General features: G+C 47.1%; 1 protein-coding gene across 2 annotated transcripts; it reads right to left on the bottom strand.

The window, feature by feature from the left end:
* Positions 1-337: 337 nt before the first annotated feature.
* Positions 338-16,145, bottom strand: ENO1 (enolase 1). Of its 2 annotated transcripts, none has more exons than XM_075114210.1 (12): positions 16,049-16,145; positions 10,312-10,405; positions 8,908-9,003; positions 6,296-6,354; positions 5,354-5,423; positions 5,026-5,159; positions 4,637-4,859; positions 2,868-3,065; positions 2,423-2,624; positions 1,838-1,946; positions 1,342-1,400; positions 338-816 (listed from the first exon to the last, which is right to left on the bottom strand). In XM_075114210.1, the coding sequence occupies exons 2-12, from the start codon at positions 10,394-10,396 to the stop codon at positions 747-749; spliced, it is 1,305 nt and encodes a 434-aa protein (XP_074970311.1). In that variant the 5' UTR covers positions 10,397-10,405; positions 16,049-16,145; the 3' UTR covers positions 338-746. The 2 variants fall into 2 exon arrangements, with proteins under 2 accessions (XP_074970311.1, XP_074970312.1); XM_075114211.1 differs by lacking the exon at positions 16,049-16,145 and adding an exon at positions 11,351-11,490.
* Positions 16,146-16,745: the final 600 nt, after the last annotated feature.

The following is a 16,745-nucleotide window of genomic DNA, read 5'->3' as shown; positions in this document are numbered from 1 at the left end:
TTTGTTAATAGCCCACGGCAAAGGTTAATCACAGCTCTTGCTGACAGGACACACCTCACCTTTGGCAATGGAGGGAAGGACCTCTGAGCTTTTCCCCTTCCCCTGCAGGATCACAAGATCTAGGGGATAGAAACCTGGTCTTAGGACCCCCTCCAAGTAACTCAACACATCCCAGAAGGCCACTTCTTGAGAGCAGGTACATGCATTCAGCTAATTCTTTATTTGTCACACAGCAACTTCCATCCACGCCCTGGCCGCAGCTTTAGAGCAGGGCATGGTCACGCAGAGGCGGGCATCCCCACTCCTCACGCTCTCCCGGAGTCACTCAAAGCCACACTTTGTTGGGTTGTTTGATGCTTTTATTTCTCACATGTAAAAACACTACTATTTCTGTCTGCAGGTACCTCTTGCTGCACTGCAAGTCACATAACTCCAAACATTGAAGACCAGACAGGCAGAGAAAGGAATTGAAGTGTTTATGGCCTGAGTGACATGGTCATGTTCCCAGAGGGCGTTCAATACACAGAAACCCGCCACAGGGACTGTTCTACAAAAGCAGCAGGGCATTACAAGTAACAGATCAGAGCTGGTGAAAACACTAGGTGAAGGAACTAAGGGGGGGAAGAAGAGGACCTGCAAACTGGTCTTTTTCCTTCAGCTGCCCTTATCTTTCTAGTACAGGTAATTGTGATCTAAGTAGACAACTAGTGCTTTAAACCAGAACAACGCTGACTGATCCGCACGGCTTAGTTGACACGAGGGTTCCTGAAGTTCCTTCCAGCAAAACGGGCCTTGCTGCCAAGCTCCTCTTCGATTCTGAGGGAAAGGGGAGAGAGTGCTGGGTGTGAGCAGACAGCACAGAACTGCTTTAGCACAGCTGCTGGCCTTGTACTACATCACCCGATTGACCTGGTACTGAAGATGCTGCCAGAGTCACAAGCCAGCTCCCACCAAGCAGCTTCAGCTACACGCACGTTCAACTGCACTGGTCAGTACAACCACCTTACACAACTTTGCCCAAACCTTTTAAATGCTTGCCCAAGGGAACTGCATCATGCAGCAGACAGAAGGACAGTGTCACATATCTAGTACCACAGGATGCTTTGTATGATGTTGCCCTTTAACATCAGACATTACCCACCCGCCTCCATTAGCCCGCAGCCAGCTCTGCCAGCACAGCACCAGCCCAAAAGCACCTCTGCCAGGGTCCATTTAAGTCCTTAAGCTGCAGAGTGTTTCTGAGATACAGAAGACCAAGCTATGCCCCACATGCATTAGTGGAGCATCCATCCCATGCCAAGCTTAACCCTCAACCCTCCCGAGCTGCTCCCCGAGTCTCACCTCAGCAGCTGGTTGTACTTGGCTAGGCGCTCAGATCGGCAAGGGGCACCGGTTTTGATCTGCAAGGACACGCGGAAAGTTGGTACAGAACTACAGCAGAAGTAAGGCCACAGATGCCAACACAAAACTATTCTATACTGTTCAGAATAAGCATAATCACAAGCTTTATTTCACCATCAGGCTCTAAATATCTGTACGCTCAAACAGGATAGGGCTTGGGAGCAATAAAGATTTGTTAACAGCTTCAGTATCAGGAAATCCCAATACACCCAGCAGACTGGACTAAGATTTTTTTGAAGTGGTGCTTAAAGGTGAGTTTACACAAGATTACGTTTCCTCGTCACACTCCCATTAGACAAATCAGCTTCCTACATACAGAAACACCAAACCCACATGCCTTAAGTCAGAGAAGACCCCATCTGCTGTGCAGCACAGCTTCATCACCCTATTATCTCACCAAGCAAAAAGGCAAACTACAGCAGCAGCAGATACCAACCTGACCAGTGCAGAGACCAACTACCAGATCAGCGATGAAGGTATCTTCTGTTTCTCCAGAGCGATGACTCACCATCACACCCCAGCCATTGGACTGGGCAAGCTTGCAGCTAGAAGAGATAAAGAGATGAAGCCTCACGCCACGCCCTTTGCCCTAAGTGACACTGCCAAGCAGCAGGCATTCCTTGCTTTGGCAAGACTGAACTGCCCTTTGGTACATGCTCAGCTGATAGAGAGTTGCTATAAAGAGATGAAGCCTCACACCACGCCCTTTGCCCTAAGTGACACTGCCAAGCAGCAGGCATTCCTTGCTTTGGCAAGACTGAACTGCCCTTTGGTACATGCTCAGCTGATAAAGAGTTGCTTCTACACATGCTCAGACCCAGTGAAGTTGTTTGATGTGCCTATATAACCTCAAGACCACGAAGGTACAAGTTTACTTGCCAATATCCTCTATTAGTTAACAATTGTTCTCCCTTCACAGATGCCCAATCAACAGATTTCTATTCCACTAGCTCTGGTCTAGGTTCATCTCCCTCAGTTAGACAATCCCCCTCCCTGGCATGGCCAAGAGGAGAAAACTTACGCTTGCAGGGACTCTGTCACAGAGCCAATCTGGTTGACTTTAAGAAGGAGGCAGTTGCAGGATTTCTCCTCCACAGCCCTGGCAATGCGCTTTGGATTGGTCACAGTCAGATCATCGCCGACCACCTGGATGCCAACACTGCCAGTGAACTTCTTCCAGGCAGCCCAGTCATCCTGGTCAAACGGATCTTCAATGGACACCACTGTAGAGGGACACAAGCAGCATTAAGCCAATGCCACCCGGAAAGGTCTTATTTGAAAGCAGTGGTACCAAAGTGCTCCAGCCAAGTACTACCCTCCTCAAAGAACATTCCCAAGACCCCTAAAAAGGCTGTTTGTTCTGCTCTTGACCCCTCTTTGAGGGGAGGCTGCACCCTAACTCTTTCCTTCTGCAATCAACCCGTATTCGCCACTACTCCCGTGCTTCTTGTTGACAAACGACTTACAGGGGTAGTTCTTGGCAAAGCCCTTGTACAGGTCAGCCAGCTGATCAGAAGAAATGTATCTGCTGGGATCATCAGGGGATTTGAAGTCCAGGTCATACTTTCCATCACGGTAGAACTCTGAGGCAGCCACATCCATGCCAATGACCACCTTTTCAGAGTAGCCAGCTTTGCTGATAGCAGTCTTCAGCAGCTCCAGAGCTGAAACATGGTAAGGTATTTCTGAGCTCCCACCAAACATCTTAACTGAAAGCTATTCAGTTACCAACAACAGCACATTCACTTGGCAAAGAATCTCCATTACGCCCTGTGTAAAGCCCAAAGGCCACATAGAAAACTGCCTTAAACTCTCCCACTTCTGAACTCACTGGAACAAGATATTACTTTAATACTGCTTTCAGCTTGTAATACCCTTGAGACACCATTATGGGATCCATAATCTCTTCAGGCAGGACTACATGTCAGCCCAGAAAGCTTAATGCTAGATGATACTACACCCTCTTTCAGCTTTATGTGTGCAGGCAGGAAGTAGTGGCTGCACTTTAATCCCTTTTAGCTCCAGATCAGGTTTTGACCACCCAAACGCTGACAGGCCATGTGATACACAGCCTGCCTCTGCACAACACATCCCCTCTTGGCATCTACCCGTTCTCCACTTGCACATTTATATGCAGAAGAGGGAATAGAACTATTCAGTAGGAGTCTCTGCATACTACCCACTAGGCTACCCTGTCTGGCAGGGTCCAAGCAAGGAAATTTAGTATGGTCACGACTAGTAAGACTCTCCTAATCACCCCTAACTCAAAGCAAACAGCTGGGTCAGCCAGGCTATTTACAGTAGGAAGCTTCGACCACGTGGTTTTGTTGGGGTTTTTTTTTTTTTGGTGTGCAGATGGTGGTTTCTGGGGTTAAGATGTTCATTAGTACAAACTGCAAAAGCAGCTGCTGCCAGCAACAAATTCCTTGGACTGTAATGGTCGTTCAAGGTCATCTTCACTGATGTCTGCTAGGGTACAGACCTAGCGAGAGCTGCACACGACTGCGGGATTTGGAAACACCCCAATTTCTGGTCCTGGCACAGTATCTTCAGTGACAGAAAAGACAGTTCAGAGGCCACCTTCAACAATAATATAACTAACAGCTTTAAAGTAATAAGTAACTTAGAGTTCTAGTATTCTACCAGCTCATTAGCAGCTCTGTTTCTGCTAGAGAGGCAGAAAACCAGCTCTTCTGCTATAGTTTTTGTAGGCACAGGTATTTCACTTTCCACAAGACAAACTGCCTCCCTCCCCCACAGGTTTCTAACAGAACTCTTTGGCTGTGGAAGCAGAAAATACCTCAGCTTCCCAGGCAAACCTTCATGCACTCCCACACATTACCACACATAGTTCAAACTGCTTTCCTCATCAGCAGAAAAACAACTCCACCAAACTTTGATTACTGACTCCTGGGAAACCTACAATGAATGCATGAAGACATTCCCACACCACTTCAACTGGAAGGTGCTAAGATTCCCTTATGCTGCTACAGAACTGAAACAGTAGCGAAGTCAAAGCCATCCCATCAAGCTGCATAAACTGATGTCCAGGCTCCGTGTCCTGTACTGGACATCAGTATAGCACCTTGGAAAGTGTTCCAGGACAGAAGCAGAGTAAAGAAACAGCAGCAAGTCCTACAACCTACTGATCCTGCCTCCCATTCATGCTGGACGGGTACAGTCTTCATTCTCTGGCTATCGGTTATGCCTCCTCCCACACTTAGCTCATCCTTACCTTCTTTATTTTCCAGTATGTTGGGGGCAAAGCCACCCTCATCACCCACGTTGGTTGCATCTTTGCCGTACTTATCCTTGATGACATTCTTTAGATTGTGGTAGACCTCTGCACCAATACGCATTGCCTCCTTGAAACTGTCAGCACCCACAGGGAGGATCATGAACTCCTGCATAGCCAGCTTATTGCCAGCATGGGAGCCACCATTGATCACATTGAAAGCCTTGGAGTAATTGAAAACAGAAATCAAGTTAAATGCGGTTCTCAATTTACCCTGGAACATTCTATGTTCAGACTCTTCATTCCCATGAAAAATTATCCGAGACCACAAGACATCATGAAGCACCTGGTCAGATCAAGTCTCTAGCTAGCCCTATCAGGAGACTTACAGGAACTGGAAGAATGACTTCTGCATTCCCAGCAAGGTCAGCAATGTGACGGTACAAGGGGACACCCTTCTCAGCAGCGCCAGCTTTGCATACAGCCAGAGATACACCCAGGATGGCATTGGCACCAAATTTGGCTGAAATAGGAAGAAATTGTTACACAAGTGTTGTGTCTTCAGAGAGGAACTCAGCAATACCAGCGCCATGGGCTTGGTTACAGAAGTGCACAGCATATGCCATGCACTGCCCATCATTTCTAATAAGGCAAGCTAGAATTCTATAAACCAATCTCAATCTTTCCACACCTTGCTGCAACACAAAGCCCACTTACATTTGTTCTCTGATCCGTCCATTTCCAGCATCAGTTTGTCAATCTTTTCTTGCTCCACAACGTTGACATTCTGCAGAGAAGCAAGAAAAGCACTGCCTGACACAAAGCATGGCTCTACGAACTCTTACCTATCCATTACATTTTTATTCCCCTGGCTTAAGCACAACTACCAACAGTTGAAGAGACTAGTTCTTTATCACACAGTAGCATCTTCTGATCACTTCCAGCAGACCAAGGCTGACAGGTAAGTTGAACACATCAAAAGCTTGTTTTGCGCTCCACATTCAGAGCTGTAAGCCTTTCATGTTCCTTGGCTTCCTGACATCTACACTGCTCTCTGCCTGGCATGGCATAGGAGGAAGCCCCAGGTTATGCCCCCTGCCCCTTTAGTACAAGCTCTAAGGCAACCAGCTTGTTCACAACATACACCCATTTGTAACTTGCACATAATGTTTGGAACTGTCGCTAAGAACGTGCAACCACTTTAAGCATAACCACTTAGTGTTGCACCATCCTTTCTAGCAAGGGCTTAGTGCCCACCAAGGGCACAGGAATCTCCCTGAAGCAGACTAAGATCCCTTCAGATTCCCTTCCAAATTAGTCAGCTTGGACAAAACCCAGGCCCTCCCCATCATTCAGCCACCCTTTTAAGCATAAAGGCACTTGTATCTCAACTGCACACCACTGAAGTCTGCCAGTGCTTTACTGTTTCTGCACACTACAGCACTAGGCTGCTAGCAATTGTTTTGATTAGGTGTTAGAAATGCAGTCATTAAGTCAAGCAATTGCTGTAGGTCAGTTTGTTCACATGCACTCCAACACAGAGGCTAACATCCCTCCACATACTACCATTCCTTTAACTGTCTCTAGAGCGACAGCCCCTCAGTTCAGACCCACTGGACTGGCATTAACTGATGTTAGCAGAAGACAGGTTGCTCCTACCTTGCTAATCAGTGCGGGTGCAATTGTTTTATTGACGTGCTCAACAGCTTTTGAGACACCTGGAAGGAACAAGCAAATCAGACACTGGTCAACCACACTGGTTACACAGGCATTAGTAGGTGATCTCAACAACAATAAAATATCAAGAGTACACCTCATGCTATTCAAACCCCGATCCAACCTGAGCTTACAGCCAGATCTGTACACTTATAGAGGTCGTCTCAATTGAATGGAAGTTGCATGAAGTAAGCATCATCTAGGAATGCCTGCTGCAATGTTAGTTTGCAAGACCATGCACTGGAGAAATTCATCCAAGTGACAAGGTTGCACTGAAAGCACATCCATTACCTGTGTACACAATGCTGTCCCCAGGAACTCGTTAACATATTTAACAGCTCTGGATACACCTGACAGAAGCGAAATGGACAAGAGAATCAAGGAAGAGATGAAGACTCACAGCCAAAAAAAGCCAGTCATGCAAGAAAAAGAAAAGGACACAAATAGGTAAACAGACCTACAAGTCAGCAAGTGTCTGATGCTGAGCAGAAAACTGGAAACAAAAGGGTTCAGAGCATAGCGGAAACTGCATCAGCCAGCAAGGCTGTATTTGGCCTTTCCACCCAGGTTTCCATACTATTGCAAACACCATTGTGGACCTAAACCTCAAGTGGCTGAACAACAGCCTTTAGAAAAGGTTTTAGGATAGGCTATTCCGATTCATTCATGGAATGGATGAGTAAAGGGAAAGAAAAAGGTTTCCCCAAAAGTTCAGCATGCAGCGGCTGCACCATTTCACTATCTGCTATCCCTTTGTAACATTGCTAAAGCATCACCTTAGCACACATTTTACACTTGATACAGTGCTGAAGTACATTGTCTCTGTACCTGGGTGCAGGCACAGAAATGGACTGTCTGCTCTTGCTTCAGACAGGGAATAAAGCATGAACATCACACCATTCTTTTAATCTACATGGACACACCATGGCATAAACCAGCAGTTCCAGTATAAACTTGCTTCTTCCCCATAAGCAGAGACCATCATTAGCCAGGTACCAAAATTAATCTAAGGAATATTGTCATCCCTGTATAGCATTTAAAGATTTCCAAAGACCTAAGCTTCAGAACTCATGAATGCTAATTAAGTGCACCCTGACCCACATTAATTGCCTTTTAAATGGTCTAAGCCTGCAGATTACAAAAGACCTACCAGCTGTCTGCACCTCATCCCATTTGGTGAATATTTTTTCATAACTTATGTTACTCCCCAGCTGACAAAAACCTGCAGCTGTGATGCTTGTCATGGAAGCTCAGATTACCACCTAGGTAAGTGCAATGAAGAACTGCCTCTAGGATCTAAAAAAAGATTTAACAGGTCTAAGCACACGCTCATTTAGCACAGTGATGTAAGTACACATTTACTCTCCTCATTGGAAAGTGCCCTAGGTAAACAGCATAAGCTCTTCAGCTCTTTGGGATATTCAGTTATCTAGGAGTTTATTCTGTATTAAAGCAATAACTACAAATCTTCTCAGACAAGGTTCTCTAAGTTCAATTCTGTAGTCATCCACACTAACCTCTCTTTCTTAATAGCCATAAAACATTTCAACTTCTTTTCACCTGACTGGCAGAAAAGTTTGAAGACAAGCAGCTTTCCCAGCCAAAAGTTGATTGCATATACTGGGAAGGCATCGCCAATGCTTTTACAGCAGCAAGCTAACAACAAGTCCTGACTGTCCAAGTTCTCAGAGTAGTCCTAAGAATTACTATTAGGATGTTTATTATGTAATGACATCTCATACACAGCTATTACTTTTCCCCAACACTTGTTCCCAAGCCTGTCTGGTGACTGCTGTGTTTAATTTCCTTTCAGAAGATAGTCAGTCCCCAGACAACCAAAATATTATACCACTAAAACTTAAGTATCCTGGCTATCTATAACAGCAGGAAAAAGCTGAAGTGACTTTACAGTCCAAAACAAAAGTTATCTTCACAATTACCAGTGTAAAACCACATATTAGCTGCGGTCAGCAGCTGGCATAAACCTCAGGTTCAGGATTTAACATGCTGGGATCTAAGGAGTCTGCAGTGCCAGAGCATATACATTTTTAACAGTTCCTTGAAAACTTGGTCTACGAAAAGAGCTGCAGTTATCACCAAGCCTTATGGAGCAGGTAGTTCAGATGCTCTTCCGGCACTACTAAAGCACTCTGTACTCTGGCATGCACCAACGTGCTGGGCAGCAGGAGTGGCACAACAAAGTATGTTTGGGCATGTGTACTAGAGGCATTATCACCTAGCTGGCATGCTGAGCTCCATGCACCCACCTATGGAAGTACAGTGATCTCCACCGCTATGTAGCTGCACTGCTGGAGGCAGAGTCACTCTCCACATGGTCCCCTGGGAAATCCAGCAGTCTGTGTTCTACCCCTGCCCCAGCCCCTACGTGTGGTATGTGTAGCTATCACCTTACTGTTCGCCTCCACTGCTTTTGGTTAACTGCCATGCCTTGTACAGAATATGGACAGCAGTAGAGGATAGCAGTCCTCTGCTATGATCTGGCAGCAACACAGCCACTGTAACAGGCCAAGCTGGGTACCAAAATTCAGGTTTACCTTTCCCCATGTAGCGTGTCTTGTCATTGTCACGAAGCTCCAGAGCTTCATAGACTCCAGTTGAGGCACCGCTGGGGACAGCAGCTCTGAACAGACCTGTTCACAACAGAAAAAATAACTGTCTTGGCACATTCAAGCCCACAAAATATCTCTACCCATATACCCTCCCAACCTTCCACAACCTTCCATCCCTGGAGACGGAAGAGGCAATCTCCAAACCACATCTCTGCTCACTTATACAGTGTTCCTGAGAGCTGTCTGCTCCTTTGCAGCATCACCAATTCATCAGTGTCTCCCTCATACTTATCAACAGCAAGCTAACTCACTCTTCCACTGTGCATTTCAAGCATTTAGTCAGGAGTGTCATCCATTCCCCTTCCAAAAACACACCTTTATTCACCAAATCTACTTTTGAGCTCAGCCTGGCAGGCAAGCGCTTAAATTCTTCTACGATGTGGCGCACAAGGGACAATTAGGAGGCCTATTTTGTTAATATGAGTTCTGAGCCCTTCCAACAACAGCACAGCCACCCAGAAAGCCCATTCTTCCAGCCCAAGATGCTGAACTTTGAGCAAATCAGTACACTGGAGTCTGTTCTGCCTGCAGTTCAAGATGCCATCTCCAGTCTTTCCCTTATCCCACTACAGCAAAGAGCTTAGGAGAGGCAATCTCATTTAATGACTACACTAATCTTTTGAGGCAGAGATCAGCTATTGTGTTTGCTCAGTCCACCAAACCACCCTGGTATGTGTTTGCACAATGCCTTTGTCAGATCCTATCAGATGTGAGACAAACAACTAACAGACCCAGGGAAAGTCCTACAATAATTAAAAATATAAGATGTTATATTCAAAAACCCAATTAGACAAGTTGTTTAGTCCTGCCAGAGTACTTATGCAGAGAAGAAACCATTACCCAAGACTCAACTCAGCAGCAGAAGACTGTTCCATTACACAAGGCTGCTAGACAAATCAAGAATTACACTCTAAGTGTAGTCATACAGAGTTTAGAGAATACTGAAAACTAAGACTATGAGCAGCTGCCTAAGGACAGGAACAAAGGCTTTGTTAATGCTGACTTAGCAAATGCTATCCCAGTTACCCTCAGGGCAAGGGGAGGAAGGCAGGCTTGGATTAACACTTGCACAATTTAGACTGTAAGCAGCAGCACACTTCAAGAAACCCTTCACTGCCCAGGCTCTCCTGAGCTCAGCAAATTCATCCCAGTAGAACAAGGTAGGTTTTTCCTGCAAGTCCCATAGCAAGATCAGCAACATGTTATATGCATGGAGGAAAGAGTAGGCACAACTCCACTGCTAGAACAGGACAGTCTGTATACTTTGGACTGCCTCTTCAGCTTCATCAGATACAAGGAAGGAACAAACGTCTACAGCTATGGACTAACCTTTGTTGGTAAAGAGGTCTACCTCAACAGTGGGATTCCCACGTGAGTCAAAGATTTCACGGGCATGGATCTTGAGAATGGACATCTTTAATACCTGAAAAGAAGAGTTTAGCATTAATCATGGTTTGGGTGGGAAGGGACCTTCCAAGACTGTCTAGTTCAACACCCCTGCCTCAAGCAGGGACATCTTTCACTAGATCAGGTTGCTCAAAGCCCTGCTCAACCTGTCTCTGAATGCTTCCAACAAAGGAACAGCCACAACCTCTCTGGACAACCTCTTCCAGTGTCTCATCACCCTCATCCTAAAAAATTTCTTCCTTATATCCAAATTAAATACAGCCTCTTTCAAGCTTTCAGTTTTAACCTGTTCATCAATATTGTTCAAACACAGCTCTGTGCAATCAACTTTTTTTAAAACACATAAAGGGCAACCCCCCACTCCTCGCCTCTCCCTCCTGAGGAGTTTATAGGCATTGATTGCAGCACTCCAGTCCTGCGATTCATCCCACCAGTTTCAATGATAGCAATTAGATTGCTTTCTAGGTGCACAGGGGCTTCCACCTCTTCCTGTTTGTTACCCATGCTGCATGCATTGGACATTCCAGTCAGGCTGCCGACCCTGTCAGCTTTTTAGACCTGGCCTGAATTCCTTTAAGGCACTTCACAACTGTGTCCGTGTTGGTTCTTAACGTATCAGCAGCCGCTGGCTCTTCTTTGATACTCAAAACTCCATCTCCTTCCCACCAAAGTCTAGTTTAAAGCTTTCTTAAGTCTGGCCAGCTTGTTGGCAAAAATGCCCTTGCCCCACTTCATCAGGTGAATCCTATCAGCTCCTGAAAGACTTAGCTTCTCAAAGGTTGATCCATGATCATAAAAGCCAAAATCTGAGTATGGCACCAGCCAGGCAAACACCTGTTGAATTTGCCTCCTCCTTCCTGAACCCCACCCTCTGACTGGGAGGCTAGAGGAAACCACCTGTGCTCCTGATCCTTTTAACACTGCTCCCAGGGACATGTCTCTTTTGACATTTCTAAGTTACCTGACTGCAGCATCACGAGACCCTACACAGAAGAGTAGGCATAGATGATCATTTGGAGGGTTTACCGGGCTCAGCAGCCTCTCAGTGATGTCACAAACACAAGCTTCCGGTAGGGCAGCAAAATTCTCTAGAGAAATTGTCTGAATGGAAAATGGGCACTTCAGTGCCTCTCAGTAAGGAATCTCTAATTACTAATGCCTTACATGCTTTTCTGGTGACACAAGTCCTAATGCGGGTGGGTGGCTGGATCAACTTTGCATGGCTTGCTTTTCCTGGGTCCTCTCTATTACTCACACGCTCTTCATTCTTCAACCCCAGAGCATCACATCTGTTATGCAGGAGCATTTTAAAGGACTGGGGAAGGTTCTTCCACCCCAAGTGAAAACAAGGGTCCAGTCTCCTTCATCTCATGCATTACTTGCATCAGTTAGCTCAAGGCTGAATTCAGGCTTCCCCTCCCCTTGCACAGCATTAAGGCAGGGCTCAGGCTGACAGTGCACAATACCACATATCTTTCTCCTGCTCACACCCCTGGATACTGCACTGCCTGTTCAGCTCCTCTAAACTAGCTACTTATTTGAGGAGTTTTCCCCACAGCCGCACTTGTGGTTATGACTGCTGCCTTCACGTGCCGGGGGACTTCCATATACTGAAGCTCCATGCAACCTAAGGTCTGGACAGCTATTCCAGTCCTTGGGAGCACTGTTTGGGTGGAGACATCAGCATAGGTAAGCTGTAGTGCTTCTGCTTGGCTTTCAGCCACAGCCTTGCAGTGGACACCATTTTCTTTCAGCAGGTCACAGCTTCCTTACAGTTCTTAGAGGGAAAAAAAAAAAAAGATAATTCACTAAGAAAGTGGTAATTCTTTTGAAAGATGTCATCCTTCTAACTCCCTGGAGACCTCAAGTTTCTGGGTAGACTTGCACAGCCACCAGCTGAGCTGGTGTGACCATGAGGTTGCAGCCTAAGCCTGCAGGTGAGCAGAGCAGGCAGCAGCCCAAATACTGGCACACCCTTCCCACAAGAGCTACCACACAAACTGCTGATGCCTGCTCCCAACAGACACCACTCCTGTTCCCATGCCCTGCTTCCCAGTGCTCCCCAGAGGCCAGTTGTGTATAACTTCCAGCAGCTTGAACTGGCCACAGGCACAGCTGGCACCACCCAACTCTCCCTCACCCCTCATGAGACCTGCCACCCAGGCCCTCTCCCTCACAGCCCACGGGTGCAGAAACAACCTCTGACACCCTCCCCAGGGACCCCACAAGCCTTGCACCCCTCTCAGCATGCAGCAACTGCTGCTGCCAGCATCAACTTGACATTCACATCCTGTAGTAACGCCTACAGTCATGGTAACAGTTCAAAAACTTCACACTATTTCAAATAGGAAAACTTTCATATTTTGTTAGTCATGTGTTGAAAGGACAGAGATCAACCTAGGTGGGAAGAACAGTCTAAAACTAGAAGCTTTGGTTCCAGAGAGATCTTGGGGAATGTCACCTCACCACATAAGAGCAGGCAAGCAATCCTAATACAGGAAATCTCTGCTACTAGTTAGAATTCTTTCTGGTAAGAGACTAAAGTGCAACAGTTCTTAGTATGCACAGCAGCTGTTCAGAGCCAAATGTAACCCATCTTGAAATAGCAACACTCACAGCTCTAATTAAGAACTCACATTAATAGTTATACCCTGTCTTGAGTATTTACAGGAATAGCTCTTCCTCTTAAAAGGAAGAGGAATCATCACAATCTTCTGCATACTTCCTTTTCCCCCCTTCTCACATATCTATACACGTTTCCTTAAGAAAACTGAAGTAAGGAATGCCTTATGTAAGCTCAACTACATTTTAAAAATCAAGTCATACAAATGCCTCTAAGGCATTGACTGGCACCAAACCCAGTTCATCTGCAGAGAAGAAAGCTCAGCTTCAGAAGCAGAACGATCTGGAAGCCAACTTTTTGGCAAGCTAATGTGGGTGGTAACCCTGTTTACAGAAATGGTCATGAATCTCTCCACAGTTACTGCTAAGTTAAGAAAACAGGACCTTAGGGATACTGTTGCTTTTACAGAATTGGGGGGTGGGGGTTAACGCCATACACTCATTTCTTCCTCCACAGTAAATTTCTTCCCTTCCCATGTTAAAAATATGGGTAGCTATTTGGTTTGCCCCCATGGCTTTAAAATGTCCCTTCTAGTTGTCCTGCCTCTAAGCAGGAAATTGTATAAGGCAGCTCAAAGATTTTAGATATTGCCAATTTTACAGTAAGACACTGACAGATGATATGACTACCCTAAGAAGCAAGACAACTTAGTTCAAGCTGCCCTTCATGTGCCACTACTTAACCCTAAGCAGTAAATCTGTAAGCTAGAAATAAATCCCCACAACTCACCAGTTATCAGTCCCGTCCACACTAACACTTATCTCTCTGCACTTGCACTGAGCAATGGCTAATAGGAAGAATCCCCATTTATCTGAAAAGGGCTTTCAGAGGTTTAGGATGGCACCTACTATGCCTTACTTTCAGTTTCAGAACATTGGCTTTGAGACAAATATTAGGTGCCCTGTTCTTTGAAAGCACAGCCAGCTCACAGGAAGTCTTAGTGCAATGTAAGAACTGTTTGTTCACTTTCACAAGGAAGTGCCACTTCAGGAATACAGACTGCAAGAGCTTCCATTGGGAATGTCTGCCAGGTGTGACATTACTCCAGCGTCCTTGACAAATGACCTCTCCAGTAGTCCCTCCCTTTTCTTTAGAAAACGCATTTTCACAGCACTGCGTCATTCCAGAAATTCCTCACACCATATTTTTTGGGGGGCGGGGGGGCTCATTTTGCAACCCCCCTCACTTCTGTGTTCAAGAAACACTTTTCCCACTGAGCTATTCCTGGGTAAAAATATGATGCTGTTTAGCTTATCACAAGCTGAGCCGTATGTGTTCTGCCTCTATCAATTCAGTCAACTCCTTTTGAAAGTGAGTCAGCCCACACACAGGTCTAGCTGTGGAAATGCTAACCGAATGCAAGAGAGCTCAGCAGCAGCACTGCCTGCTCCAGGCCTTTGCACTCAGTGATGGAGCTACCCACACACACACAAATACCATGGCAGTATTTAATGCAGGCATTGCTTTAAATCTTTTTTGTACTCTAATCTGCTGACAAGGTCGGTGACTCCCTTTAGAAGAGGAATCACACTAGCTTTCCTGACCTTCCCGGGAGCATACGTTATCACCTGCTTCAAGGCTAAGTTACAGCCCAATGCACCACACCAGTTCCCAGTACTAGCTTCACTATCAGCTGAAGTCCAAGAAAACACCGTGTACTCCCTACCAGATCTTGTGCTCTGCACAGGGAATGCAGTACTGTAAAACCAATGTGGACTGCTCCAACTGAAAGTCATTTCTAGAAGTTCGTTTACAGCCAGCTTTATAACCAAAAGCTGCACTCATGAGTTATTCTGCAGTTGCATTTCTCTTAAGTCAAGACAGGGTTAAGACTAAGCACTGCAAGCATCTGAATGGACATTAAAAAACAACAGTGAAGTTGTTTGGCCATAGAAAGAACTATCCTAGTTAGCATCTTATTACAGAACTGCCATACAGTTATCAGTGGAAGTCTTATGTGACACTTAAATGTCCTCTAAGACTGCTAGTCTTGCACCACCATCACTCTGCAAAAAAGAAAAGCTTACTCATTAGACCTTTGATCTCACTGTATTAGATATTAACATTGCTGAAGCACTCCTAAAAATGTGAACCAACAGGAGCACCTTCCAACCCCATTCCCTTGCTTTCCATGTGGTATTAATTCACCTCCATGCTCTGCAATACAACCCAATGTGTTTTAAGTAAGGCCTGGCAGGGGGTAAGTCACAGACATGTTGAACTACTTTCTCTCTCATTATTTAGTAAGATGGAGGCCTGAAACTGCATTGCCTCAGTCTGTGGGTTTGGATGACAAACTTCACTACTTCCTGCCAGGCTCAGAAAGTCACTGCCCTGCCCTGTGACTCAGCAGTCAATTAACGGAACCGGAGAAGGACCAAGATCCTCTCCTGCACCCCTGCACGAGGCAAGCTGCTTATAAAAAGCAATTTTTCTTCCACACCTTCCCATCCAGAGATGCACATCAAGTTGTCGGGTCCTACCCCCCACAACCACTGCCTTGCGATAGCTGGTACTTAATTAACCCCTCTGGGAGATCTAAGGCACACAGATCTGAGTGCTGACATCAGACGTTAAATATTTGAGATGCGAAGCTGAAGGACATCCACTGCCGCTAAAGAGGGGAAGGTCCAAATCACGACACGCAATCCGAGAGCAACTGTTAATGATTAAGAGAGAGGTTAAACCCTGCCTTTGAAAGAAGCCTTGACCCACCACGTCCCCCAGGTCTTACCACACACACACCCCGCCCCGCGCACGCTGAGGGGACTGAGACCGGCGCAGGCCTCCCCTCACCTCCCCAATGCTGCCCGTGGGGCGGGAAACGGGCCCGCAGCGGCCAGCAGACCGCCTAAGCCCGGCCTAGCTCTCAGGCAAAGCCAGCGCGGTCCCACCTCACGGAGGCAGCGGGGACCCCGGATCTGCTTCCCAAGGGGAGGAAGAGTGGAAACCCCGGCCCCACCAGGACCTCTCATCCCGCGGAGGGCCTAGGCCGCCGCGGCTCGCCCGGCCCACAGGCCCCACCGCCGCACTCACCCCGGCCCGGCCCCGCACGGATCCGCAACCCTCACCGCCTCACCTCCGACTGGGAGCGAGCGCCTGCGCCGACGCCAGGCTATAGCCCACCCCGTGCAGTTGTCCCGCCCCCTGCTCCTCCATTGGTCGGCTCAACGCCTCTCCGGTCTTCTATTGGCTACCGCTTCCTCGCGCCAGAGGCGGGCTGCGGGTGCGTGCGCTACGTGCCGCGGCGGCCCTGCCGTTCACCTTGTGGAAAATCCGGCCCCCCTTTTCTGCCCGGCGGCGCCCACGCGTGGGAGGGGGGCAGCGCGCGGCCCGCGGGGCCGGTTGCGTGGGGAGCGCTGGGACCCCGCCGGGGCAGCTTTCCTCCTTGTGCGGCAAACCCCCGAACCAGTGACATCCATAGGGCTTTTCTGCTGGCGTGTGCGCACAAAGGAAACGGTTCCTTTGTGCCCGTATATACTTGAACTGTGCGTGTACCTATATAAACGTACACGTGCGCACGTGCGGGGAGGGATGGGTGCGATTTAACCCCTGTATTGTCACTAAAACTGGAAGCTGAGCCGTGGTTTTGCCAAGGCTCGACATGCATGTGGTTGAGCTGCTCTAGATGTTCTGATCTTGCAGTGGGATTTTTGGACTGGTGCAGAAAGTGCCATGAAATCCCAGCCCTGCTCCCTCGGAAGGTGCAGCCGTGCGTCCCGAGGTGGCTGTG

This window comes from Phalacrocorax aristotelis, chromosome 19, assembly GCF_949628215.1.
Source record: "Phalacrocorax aristotelis chromosome 19, bGulAri2.1, whole genome shotgun sequence".
In the NCBI taxonomy this organism is placed as follows: Eukaryota; Metazoa; Chordata; class Aves; order Suliformes; family Phalacrocoracidae; genus Phalacrocorax; species Phalacrocorax aristotelis.
The sequence above is the reverse complement of the archived record's forward strand: the minus strand, read 5'-3'. Positions and strand labels throughout refer to the sequence as shown.

Bases quoted from the DNA above. Each gene is read 5' to 3' on its own strand.
- ENO1 (XM_075114210.1), bottom strand. From the start codon at position 10,396: ATGTCCATTCTCAAGATCCATGCCCGTGAAATCTTTGACTCACGTGGG. The intron at 5,160-5,353 runs GTAAGTGGGCTT...TTCCTATTTCAG, and splicing joins GGACGGATCAGAGAACAAAT to CCAAATTTGGTGCCAATGCC. The intron at 1,947-2,422 runs GTAAGTTTTCTC...TATCTCTTCTAG, and splicing joins GTGACAGAGTCCCTGCAAGC to CTGCAAGCTTGCCCAGTCCA.